General features: G+C 44.5%; 1 protein-coding gene across 4 annotated transcripts in view; it reads left to right on the plus strand.

Annotated features, from left to right (window-relative positions):
- LOC136836408 (uncharacterized) overlaps positions 1-12249 on the plus strand; it is a 200178-nt gene that overhangs the window by 37991 nt on the left and 149938 nt on the right. For 3 of the 4 annotated variants that reach the window (XM_067100616.1, XM_067100618.1, XM_067100619.1), the window contains exons 2-3: positions 7922-8055; positions 8527-8704. In XM_067100616.1, the coding sequence (XP_066956717.1) occupies positions 7955-8055; positions 8527-8704 (279 nt within the window). In that variant the 5' untranslated portion in view covers positions 7922-7954. Of the gene's footprint in view, positions 1-7919; positions 8056-8261; positions 8330-8526; positions 8705-12249 lie in introns of those variants that run through there. The other variant, XM_067100617.1, reaches the window with a different exon arrangement.

Consider the following 12249-nt stretch of genomic DNA (forward strand, 5'->3'; position numbering starts at 1 on the left):
GTGGGGAGGAGTGGCCAGTCCTTCCTGCCCTTCATTTTGCACAATCTCTGGATTCTTGGAGAAACAGCATTGCCATCTTCTGAAAACTGTCCTTTTGTGGCGATCTACAAGCCGTGGTCATCGTGCAGTAACATCTCTGCTGAGTTCCCAGCTGCCCACTGCTGTGGCGATCTTCAAGCCCCATGGTCATCGTGCCAGCATCATCTCTTCAGCTGAAACCCCAGCCAAGAAGGATAACTCACCAACTCACCATTTAAGTATTAAGATTGCTCTAGCTTGCAACCTGTTTCCCCTAACTATAACTGCTTACAGTACATTTGTTTTGTTTAGTGTTGCCTGAATGAGAGCAAAGGGGAAACAACATTTCATTTTTTTTTTTGTAAATAAGGTTGTAAATAAATGTGTTGTAGTGTTGTGTGAGTTTCTTTACACTCATTTCCATATTTCGATTGCTGGTGTTGAAAAAATTATTGTTTAGAGTTTGAAAGAACCTGGAACAGTTCATGATTGTGACAAGCAGACCTAGGATTTTCAAGCTATAACAGCAATTAGAAACTGTGCACTTTATTAAATTACTTGAGTTCTCCGCATAATGTTTAACATTGCCGCACATTGAAAAATCTAGCAAGTACTGGCAACATACATGAAATCATTGGGTAACCAGTGATACCATTTGCAGATACCATTTCCCTTTAACTAAGCATTAAAAACAGCTAGTTTTCACCTTGTTACAACAATAATTTAGTGAATGTTATTTGTTTCTTAATCTCGTTTCTCTCCTGATAGGTTTTTTAAAAACCTGGATCTAGCAATTACAAAAACTCTGTGATGGCAACATGACCATGAGAAGACTTCAAAGTTCACACACTGCACTTTAGTCACTCAACTAACTATTTATTACTTAGCTGGGTTTTTATTTTGAACTTTGGTGGAGAAAAAAAAACAACAGTTGTATGTAGAAGTAAATTTCTGTTACAGCTGCTCTCTGTTTCTGTTACCTTGGTATCAATGTGATAAAAAAAAAAATGTGCTATTATACTCAATATTTTTTCTTACATAAAACTCTGGGGATGAAAATATGATTAAAAGTTAGAAGGGCTTGATTTGCAATTAGTGCTTAAATGTAAAACCAATTTCAACATCATTAATGCAGACAGTAATTCTGAAGTGAAACAGTAGACTAATTAAATTGTACTGCTTAAATATTAGTAGTAAACATAATTTATTTTCATATGCCTAGTTACACTTGCTATTACTTGTAGGCTTAACACCATAAACTGACATTTCACAATGAAGCCTTGTGTATCAATATGAATTCTTATTTCTTTTAAAAGTTGTGTACTAATATCGACTGTTGAAAGAAATATCTAATAATTTATTTACTATTGGGTAATCTATTTTTGACACTTGGCAAGTGCAGCCAAAAGTCCGTCTATGCAATGAACACTGAACATTTGATTTCTGAGCTTCGTCCCACCATCAGCTGGTGAAATTCTAATAGCGATTCTAGGTATAAATATTGCTAAATATACCAGAGAAAAAAGCTATCAGGAATGCTGGGGTTACTACCCCCAGATCGAACATCTATTATGAAATAGACGTCGGTATAGATAAGGGTGAGTGATTGTTGTCACTGCCACAGGACTGCACTCTGAAGACATCCAATGACCAAAACCCGGAGCGTGAGGAGCCGGATGCTTGCCGCATCTTCCTGCCCGTAACCGACGACCCCAAAGCGCCATCTGTACTCATTCCATTCTAGCCGCGTTTTTCCTTTGAAGGCTTTTTCTTGTGCTGGTTTTCACCCAATTTTCCTTGGGTTGACCATGTCTTCAAGCAATTTCACCTTTATGAAGTTAATTACCATCTTCTTGTGGGGTTTTATTATCAGTAGAGCTCTTATGGCCCGTAGTTAATATTTACAGGGTCATATGTCAGTACAGCTCCCGGCGGTCGCCGCCTCATATGATGACCTTGAGGTACACCCTTACCGCTTGTTTCTGCAGGGTTCTCTCGGTCGTTTACAATTTTATTCATGTCTTGTAATTCCCCTTCAGAAGTTCCTTTTGGAGAGCATTTATCTATGTCGGGTGGTTCCTGGTACGGTGATTGGCGTCATTCCTCACGGAGCTTCCTCCCTATTTTGGTTCTTACAGTTAATTCATAGCTTATGAGCTCGCTAGTAGTTCCCTCTCAAGGTGGTGCTTTCTTTTGTCAGTTTCTCTGATTTGTAGTGTAATGGATGACATGGATAATTCGGATTTATTGTGGTCCGGGCTCGGCGTCAGGAGCAGCCGGTTGGCTGCCTACCTCCTGTTCGCCTCGCTCGGTTGGGCTATACGCTTAGCACAAGTTCTTATATTTTTGTATATTCGATCATATTACGTGTACTTATATGGTTATTGGTTAACCTGTAGTACTTATCAGAAATTGGGATCCTAGCCTATTCCTCTCGCTCCAATCGGTGGAGTTAGGCTATTCAGGTTAGGCTTTGGCATTGTCTTGGCTCCCATCTCCGACTATGTCGCTTGAGCGGGGAGGATATGTGAGCGTCAAAGGAGTTCCTGTTTGTTGTTCCATCCACCTTACCGCTCGTTTCGGGTTTGCTAGGGCATCTGAAGCCCCCCATCCCTCCTCCCTCTAAAGAGGAGGGGAAAAATAAAGGGGATCTTCTTTATGCATTTGCTGCCTATGGGTCGGTTGTTGGTTGGACTGCGTTACAGGACTTTCTCTTTCCCTTCACCCCTCTTCCTCTCCTCTCTCTCCTCCTTTACACTGCTCTGGGCTGCGCCTTCAGAGGAGGGTGAGCTTAGCGTTGCTTTAGAATAGTGCTGTGTCTATCCTCCTAAAATGCTTTTGGTGATGTCCTTGAGTCTCCTGCGCGCTTGGGAAGTCGATACGTCTGTTTCGCGCCCGTGGATTACAGTCAGTGTGGAGTTGTCCCGTCCATGAACATGCTCGATTCCACCTTCTAATTCCTGCCTCCCTGACACCAGTGGTGGCCATTAGTCTCGCGTGTGGGGCGTGGGTCTTTTCGTCGTCATCCGAGGGGACTGATCGGTTCCCGGTTGATCACCACCCTCTGGCCTCCGTTCTGATGTCAGCAGCTCGGTTAGTGTTTGCGTTGATTTGCATCCTCGGGTCGAGCTGAACCCGATCACCTTCGGGGTTCAAACACTTCCTCGCTGGTTCCGCTCTGCCGTCCCGGTCCTCCCGTTGCTGCTTCTGCACCTGTTGCGACTGCGGTGGTTTTGGTTTCAGTAGGTTGTATGGTCACGCCCTAGTTCTCCTTAACTGTATAATAACTGGAGGTAATGATTTACCGCCCTCCCGTGCGCCAAGTAGCGGAGGCACGGGATCTCGGGGGTCTGCGCGGGGTACACTATGACCAGCAGTGTACTGCTATCCTATATTGTTAACCATTTACTTACTGCCGGACTCCGGCAGTAATTACTACACAAGATTGATTTACAATTAGAGTTGCATGATCCTAGGTTAAGGTCCCTACTCCGTGAACTATTTCGGCGTTCCTTAATTTAATTATTATTATCGTGTTTTTGCTCTGGTTTATCGTCCCGCCAGACTGCTCCGGCGGGTTAGGTATAAACTATTACTTTGCTGCGGACTCCGGCGGTAATTATACTAAGTTGATTTTTACAATTAGAGTTGCATGATCCTAGGTTAGGTCCTGCTCCGTCGAACTATCTCGGCTCCTTAATTTTAGTGTGTGTCATGTTTTGCTCTGATTTATCGTCCCACGAATGCTCAGCGGGTCAGTATAAATTAATTAGCATGCTCCGGCCTGCTATGGATTTAAGGTCCCCTATCTCGCGGTTCTGCTCCGGTGGCGCCTTAGTCGTATGTTCATATGCGCCTTCCACTTACAGACGTGCGTTGTGAGGAGCCGGGTGCACTGCAGTGCTGCACCAGCCCTATGGGCACATTGTCTGCCGTTCCCATTCGGGCTGTGCAGTCGGATAAACGATCCTCATACGTGCCGGCACCCGGACGGTTGTGAGTTTGCTTTGCTCTTTGGCTTTTATCGGGGACGAGTCGGTAAGCCTATAGTTACTGCCTTTAGTTTACCTGGTTGCCTCACTTGTTTCAGAAATGCGTTATGTTCCTGATATATTGCTTATATATCTCTTCACTGGCCTTTCGGTTCATTAAGTCCTGCTCTCTTCCAGGCTGATAAGCTTCCCGCAGTGGCATGTGGGTTCCCCATCGAGCCTGGTGTGGCTGGTTTTGGTAGGAATGTTCGATGGGATATATGTTTCTGGATGAGAACATCCGAATCTGCTTTACCCGTCACTTTGGATCTCGCGGCTGTTCATCCAAAGTGTTGTCCTCTCATCGAGCAGATCGGGTAGAAACCCAGCCTCCCTTGGGACGAGAACTTTATGCATTAGCGGTGTCAGAGGAAATTAAGCGGCCATAAACCTTGACCTGGAGCCATGAACGGAACAGGACCAGGAGGTAGGTAGGGAGGGTAAGTGGCAGTGGGGGCGGGCTCCCTTTTTGATTCCCCTTCATCCACCGCTTCTTCTTTTCAGGGCTTTCAAAAGTCTTCTTACTTGGAGGACAGGGCGCAATCCGCTGTCCCCAAGTTGAAGAAGTCTTGGAAGGCGAAGGGCTATAAGTCCGCAACCTCCCGCAAAGCAACCCCTTTCCCTCCGGTGAAGCCACACGGGATCACTAGTCCGGTGGCTTCCACAAACTGAGCCCTCCTCTGCAGGGAGGCGAGTTCAGGCAGCTAAGGCTAGCCCTCCTCGCCAACCTGCCTTTGACCCGGAGGAGTTTGCCGGTATACTTCTGCAGAAGTTTACCTCGGAGGTGGATGCTAAGCTTAACAAGCTTACGGAGAGGTTGCAGAGCCAGGAGAGTATGCTCTCCGGGTTCATGCTGGCGGTGGGTGCGTGACATTATCCCATTCGGATGCCTCACGCCCTCCTCCATTTGACAAGAAATCCCTGGCGTTTTGGCCTTCATGCTCCCGGCATGAAGATATCCCCTATGATCGAGGGTCTAGGCAGCGCCAGGCTTCAGGAGTGGGAATTCTTTCCCCTGACCTGCTGCCCCCTACCCAGGCTTCGCCAGGTTGGAGGAAGCTTGGGTAAGGACGGATAAGGTCGAGGAGACAGTTATCTTCCCAAGGGACCAGAGCGGTCTACATTGCGCGCCACATTTAATGAGTGTACCTGGAAAGCTGGCTTCTTCGATCCCCTTTGAAGGATAAGTGCACAAAGGGCTTGCAGACCATTCTTTGCCTTACTCAGAGACTAGCCATACAATACTTATAAACCTCCAAATGTCCCAGTTAGCCCTGACACAAGAGATCCTCTATTTGGGGACGACTCCCAATTGTCAGAATTTTTAGGTTTTTCCTTCCCGCAAAAGAATCGCCAACTGCCTCTAGATGATCTGCAGTTTCTCACTCTCGTTTTGTTCAGCCCATCAATGGACGAGCCTACTGGGGACTCTAGTGTCCATCGAAACGTTCATCAAGCTGGGCAGACTCCAAATGAGAGTCCTCCAATTCTATCTCAAAAACTGGTGGGACAGGAAAACCCAACCAGACTCAGTTGTGTTTCCCATCACTCAGGAAATCAAGTTGGACCTCCAGTGGTGGCTGTCCGAAGGGAGACTTTTGCAGGGAAAGTCTCTTCATCCTCTGAGCCCTAACCTAGACTTTTACTCAGATGCCTCAGATATAGGTTGGGGAACCATTCAGGGGAGTCAGGAAATGTCCAGGACGTGGTCCCCAGGAGAATGGAACTGTCATATCAATGTCGGGGAGTTGGAGGCAATTCATCTAGGTCTTCAGTGCTTCTCAACCATGACCCACAACAAGATAGTGGTAGTCCATGCGGACAATACCGCCACACTGACGTATATTCGAAAGCAAGGAGGCACTCATAACTTTTATCTTTGCCAGGCAGCAAAGGATCTTCTCCTATAGGTAGACCAGAATCAAGTGACGCTGGTCACTCGATTTATTCAGGGGAAACTGAACTTTCTGGCAGACGAACTAAGCCATCGGAAGCATATCCTTCCCACCGAGTGGACCTTGAATCCCCTGGTCTGTCTCGACCTTTGGAGATAATGTGGCAAACCGACTTTGGACCTGTATGCCACCTCAAGAAACTATCGACTTCCCTTTTCTGCTCTCCAGCCCCGGATCCCCTGGCATGGGTGACAGACGCCATGCTCCAAAAATGGTCGGGCCTGGATCTGTATGCCTTCCCTTCCTTCAACATGGTAAGGTTCCTTCCACCTTAAGAGTTTAATGGAAATCCTTGGCCTGGAGGAAGAAGAAAGGGTTCTTTGCCCCGTTAGAGCCCTAAGATATTATCTGCACAGGACCGAGAGGATCAGAGGGCCATTCAGCAACCTCTGATGTTCTGTCAAGAATCCTTCTTGTCCTCTGTCTAAGAATGCATTGTCATTCTTCCTGAGGAATCTGATTTCCAAGGCGCATTCTCGGATTCAGGAGGACATTTTGTCATTTTCAAAGTGAAAGCTCATGAAGTCCGAGCAGTCGCTACCTCTCTCACTTTCAGGCATAATATGTCCCTTTCATCCATTCTTCAGTCGACCTTTTGGAGGTGCAAATTGATCTTCACACCTCACTACTTAAAAGAAGTCAAAACAGTGTTTGAGAATTGCAGTACCCTGGGGCCATTGTCAGTGGCTGGCATGGTATTGGGGGAAGAAGCATAGGAAGCATTATTTCTCTTCTCTGTCTCTTTGCCTTGATGCTTCGCCTTGATGCAGGGTGTCAAGTTTTGGGGGAGCCTGGGGATACAGTACTTATACCTGGAGTACCCACCATTCATAGTGGATGGTTAGTGGTTTTTTGTTTGTGTAGGTGGCAGCATTGTTTGGTTATTTGTTATGTTGGTACTCTGCCCAGGGCAAGGGCACTTATGTGTGTCTTGTCAGCAATCAGGCCTGTCCTCCATTGCAAGACTCCCACTTCTGTAGAAGCAACCCACGGCTCAACTGCCGTGCCACTATGGCTTAAGATGAGCACCAACCAGAAGCAGTATTCACCTGGAGTAGCTCTCTTACCAGGTAGGGAAACCACAAGCATTGTTTCAGTGCTAGCAATCCTTTCTATTTCAGTCATTACCATACTTTATTGTTTTGGAGTAGAATATGTCCATATATCCCATCCCCAATCAATGTGGGATTCAGCTGTGTAATTACTTGGTAAGTTACTTACAGTATATGAAAATGATATTTCCATAATAAAATTAAGTTTCATATATACTTACCAAGTAATTACAGAGTCGGAGCCCTCCCTCTTCCCCTCTCATGGACATAAGGGCACAAACAGAATGAGGTTGTCTGCTAAGTCATTTCCAGTACTCCTGTTAGTGGGCAGGGCTTGTTACCTACACTAAACTATCGAAGTGCTAATGCGATTTTTAAACAAAAGGCTGCCGTGCGAGTTAGAAACTATAGCTATGTGACTACTTGGTGTATATATGAAACAATTCTATTTTGAAAATATATTTTTTGCTCTTATTTTGCTATAGTATAATTTAGTGTATGAATTTTTTGAGACTTGATACAGTATGAACAATTGATTATCTTTTCATTCATGAACTAGATCAGAAACAGAGGGAGGCTTTTCATTTTCATTTTCTTGTCATTTGTTGATTTCTTGCTAGGTAATTCTCTTAGGAGATGCTAAATGTGACATCATTTCCTATAATTTAGAGATGGTTTGTTGCTTTTCATTTTCTTTGGCTTTTTATTTGTAGTTGGTATGAATTAATATTGTAAATTTTCTTCAGTTAGTAACTTACCATTCTAGGCATAATGTGACTTGAGTTTAAATTGTTATCGAATAGATATATTGCAGTATAATGTATTGAAAGTAAGCACATTATTGTACAGCATATTTATTCTTCAGTTCAGGCATCATGTTGAAGAAGTGTCACCTGTGATGAACGAGGAAGGCCCACCTGCATGGAATGTAACAGTCAAGGACTTGGAGACTAATGCAGCCTCAACTACTACTTGTGATGCTTTGTTAATCTGCAATGGGTAAGAATACATAAAAAATGTTTGTGTATTACGTATTTGTGTCATTTCATGGATTGATTTTTTAACATTTAAGTTATAAATAAAATAAAAATAATTTCTTTAATTGGTTTTCCTTCTATAAGTATATTAATGTTTTAAATAAAATAAAAATAATATCTTTAATTGGTTTTCCTTCTGTAAGTATATTAATGTTGCACTGTACATAGTCATTTTCCAGTTGAAGTCAAAACATCTTTAGTCTACTTGCACAAGAGAACATGCTATTAATGAACTTGTAAGTACAAGGTTCTTAATTTTTCAATTTCAGTACAATTTTTTCCCTTACAAGTGATTATTGTGGTACAGATTTTTATTTGTGTTTTTCTGGATCTCTATTTTAGGAGTTGAAATTAAAAGTAAAAAATAAAAAACAATGAGTTCAGGTGAAGATAGATAAGAGAGCAAGCAGTAAAACAGTTGTTTTTGTTTCAGACACTACTCAGTCCCAAGGATACCCCACATAAGGAGCATTGAATGTTTTAAGGGAAGGAAGATCCATAGTCATGACTATCGTGAACCATTTCTGTATAAAGATGACACTGTGGTAATCTTGGGTGCTGCAGCATCTGGTTTAGACATCTGTCTAGAGATTTCTCGAGTTGCTAGGAAGGTAAAGACCAAGAAAACACCAAGGGGTTTCCAAGTGGAGTGCTCTTGAGTGCTTTTGAAATTTTTTTCCCTCATCAAAACGTGTTTATTATGCATCTGCTCTCTGCTCACAACTTTTGAAGAAACATACAAAGTTGTATGCAATCCAGAGTTTGTAATATTTAAAGCATGCCACCAACAAATCTGCATCAGTAAATAACCATGACAAAGAGCTTGATTTTTTTTAGGAAAAATTTTAGAGCCTGTTTGTGTGAAGGCAACCTTGATGGGCCCTTGAAGACTTTTCTAATCATAAAAAGGTTTCATTGGTTCATACAGAGCCTCACCATGTTGAAGCAGGTGCCTGTATTGTCTCATGGTTAGTGTCACATGGTGCCAGTGTCATCTTCAGAGGTGCTACAGTGCCATGATGGCCAAAATCAAGGATCTTTCATTGTGTATAATGCAAATCTGTTGATCATTATTCATTCAGTGATATAAATATTGGTGCTCGCAAGTCAAGATCCTGTGTCTTAAAAAATATCTTCTTTTTTATAAGTAACTTACCAAGTAATTACGTAGTTATTGGTTCCTAACCTACGGCAGCTTAAAAATTCAAAATTCGCGTGGCAGCCTTGTATCATTTGTGTATAGGCGACAAGGTCCAACCCACTACCCGGGACTTAGAGGAGCAACTTGGCAGAGAGCTCAGGTCATTTCCTGCCGGCTTTTCCGCAGCTGCTTCATTGGTTTTCGGATATGTATTTGTCCGATCTTGGTGAAGTATTTAGAATTTGTTGTCTTTGTGGCTTTCAGTCATTAGTGGATTGTTTTTTGTGGTAAGATTTAGGAATTTCTTTAGTTAACATGTTGGATTCTAGCTCCTCTAGTAGTCAGTTCTGTTCAGATTGTTGTAAAACTAGGTTAACTATGTTTTCTTATGAGTCTCATATTAAATGCACAAATGTAGGGGCCAAGAATGTAGTAAGGATAATACTTGCTTAGAGTATCTGGATTGGGAGGATAAAAAATGGAAGACCTTAAAATCTCCTCTAGACAAGCTTGAAAGAGATAGAACGAGGAAGGCAGCCCTTAGGGCTGAGAATAGGGCTAGTACAGTGTCTACTCCCTTTCTTAATGTAGTGAATGATAGAGCTGTTACTCCTCCAATGCCTTCTGTTTCCCCCATCCTGAGCCCTCTTACTTTACCACTTACTCCCTGATCTAGGTTCCCATGATTCCACTCTCCACACCATTGCTAGCCTCGAATCAAGGTTTGATCAGAAGTGTGGATTATTATCAATACAGTTAAGGAAATGGAGTCTGCTGTTAGATCTATAATGGAGAAAAATGTGCATAGTGACAGTGCACTGAGAAGTGACAGTGTAGTGAATGTTGAGGAGGTGGCTGTCCGTCCCACCAATACTCCCTAGACGAAGGTCCCTATCCTGTTCCCCTGAACCGGGGAGAAGACATACCATAGGTCCAAGGGGGGCTGGTGAGGTTTGCCCATGGGCAGTCCCCCCGTCGAGCCTGTCAGTCATTCCCAGGCTTCAACTAGACACCATCGGAAAGGCGTTTCAGTTTATCAGCTTTCCTCAGATTTGGAAACTTCCAGCCCAGACAAGAAGTGCTCGCATCGCTATCCTGCTTCGTGGTGCCTGCTCAAGAGACGCGCAGAGCTTGGCAATGCCTCTCCTCTGGCAGTCAAGAGGTACAGGGAGGTTAGCCTGCAGCCCTCCTACAGCTTTCAGGATCAGTCTCTTCTCCAGGTTGCCCAGGTTAGCCCGCAGCCCTCTTGCAGCTTTCAGGGCCAGTCTGCTTCTCCAGCTTGCCCTTGTCATTCGTTGGGAGACAGTCTTGAGCGCTATAAGCGTCCAAAGTGCCCGACTTCTTCTGAGTGCCCGGCGCCCGCCATCTCATGCCATACTTCCGCTTTTGAGCCCCCCAGCGCCAACTCCTGAGCTTCCAGTGCCAATGACTGAGCGCCGGCGACAGCTTCAGGGTGCCCGGCTTCATCCACTCTTCCGCTACCGTCATCATCAGTTCAAGAGGGTCATTCGTTAGCCCCATTCCGGCGAATGTTGACAGAGCTTGTGGGGTTCTTGAAGAAAACCTCAACAGTTCCTGAGACCAAAGACAAGTTTTTGTCACCTATCTCTTCAGAGGAGGAAGAGGTTGTTCAGGATTCGGTCCCCTATTCAGCGTGCTTGTCTCTTTTGAGATTTCTCCTGGATAGTTTCCCAGATAACTTCGTTCCTGCTGCTCCAACTTCTCCAGCTTCTACCTTCCTCATGAGGAAGCAGTCTTTTGAGGGTGCCAAGCTACCGAAATGAGCGCTTTCCTCTTCCTCGAGAAAGGCTCTCAGAGAGGTGCATGACTGTCTGACCTCTTAAGAGAGAGCAGTGCAAAGCAGCATTTGCTTTTCCGCCCAGCAAACTCATGAAGGTGAGATAATCATTCTATGCCACTGGGGAAGCTCCTCCCTTGGGAGTTTTTGCCTCCTCCCAGGGGGACTTTTCTGGTCTGGTTGATTTGGCTCGTAGAACAGCCATTTTCAGGGCCAAGATAATGTTTTCCTCCCCAAGCTTGATCACCTTTTCAAGAACATTTTTAAGGTTCTCGAGATTTTTAGCTTTCTTGATTGGACTGTTGGGGCACTAGCGAGAAGGATTGAAGACTGTCCTGATCTCGCTGAAGACTTTGCCTCTGATTTGTTGGGGTACTTTCTTGCACCAGTTGGGCAGTTAGAGGCAGCTCTTCAGAACTCTCATCTCTCTTTTCAATGGATGCAATGAAAAAGAGGGAGTTATGGTGTTCTTTCACCTTGAAAAAGTCTCGCCAACACAAAAATCAGCTCTTCTTTTCGCTCCTTTAGATAAGCCTCACCTTTTTCCGTAAGTCACAGTGAAGGAGATTCTTTCAGACTTGTAGAAGTGTACAACTGACCTGTTAGGGCAATCCACCAGACGTCTAAGGGATCCTGCGCCTTCCACGTTGAGACCATTCTTACCCTTACAGCCTCAGCCCTTTCATTGTGGGGGGGAGGGGAGGGACCAAAAACCCAGCCTAGATCTAGATCTAACTTGTGACCTCCTACAAAGTCCATCAAGATGTCATCATTCAAGACCAACCCCAAGAAATGAGAATTCAGTCCCTGTGCCAGAGTAGGCGCCAGACTTCTACTTTTTTGGAAGGAATAGGTGTGCATTGGAGGGGAACCTTGGGTAGTCAAGGTACTCAGGGAGGGCTACGCCATTCCTTTCATGAAAGCTCCTCCCTTAGTAACATCACCGATCGCCTTGACAGTGTATTCAGAAGGTTCGACAAAGTTTTTGGCACTCTTTCAGGAAGTTGAATCCCTGATCATCAAGGGAGCTGAGGAAGAGGTACTAGATTGCCACTCAGAAGGTTTTTTACCACCTTTTTGTGGTTTCGAAGGCCTGGGGGCCGTTTTGGACATCAGCGTCCGGAATGCTTTTGTCCTGAAGACCAAGTTCCACATGGAGACAGTGCATTCAGTTGTGTCTTCAGTGCAGCAAGGGGACTGGATGGTCACCCTGGAAA

The sequence above is a fragment of the Macrobrachium rosenbergii genome, chromosome 56 (assembly GCF_040412425.1).
Source record: "Macrobrachium rosenbergii isolate ZJJX-2024 chromosome 56, ASM4041242v1, whole genome shotgun sequence".
NCBI classification, from domain to species: domain Eukaryota; kingdom Metazoa; phylum Arthropoda; class Malacostraca; order Decapoda; family Palaemonidae; genus Macrobrachium; species Macrobrachium rosenbergii.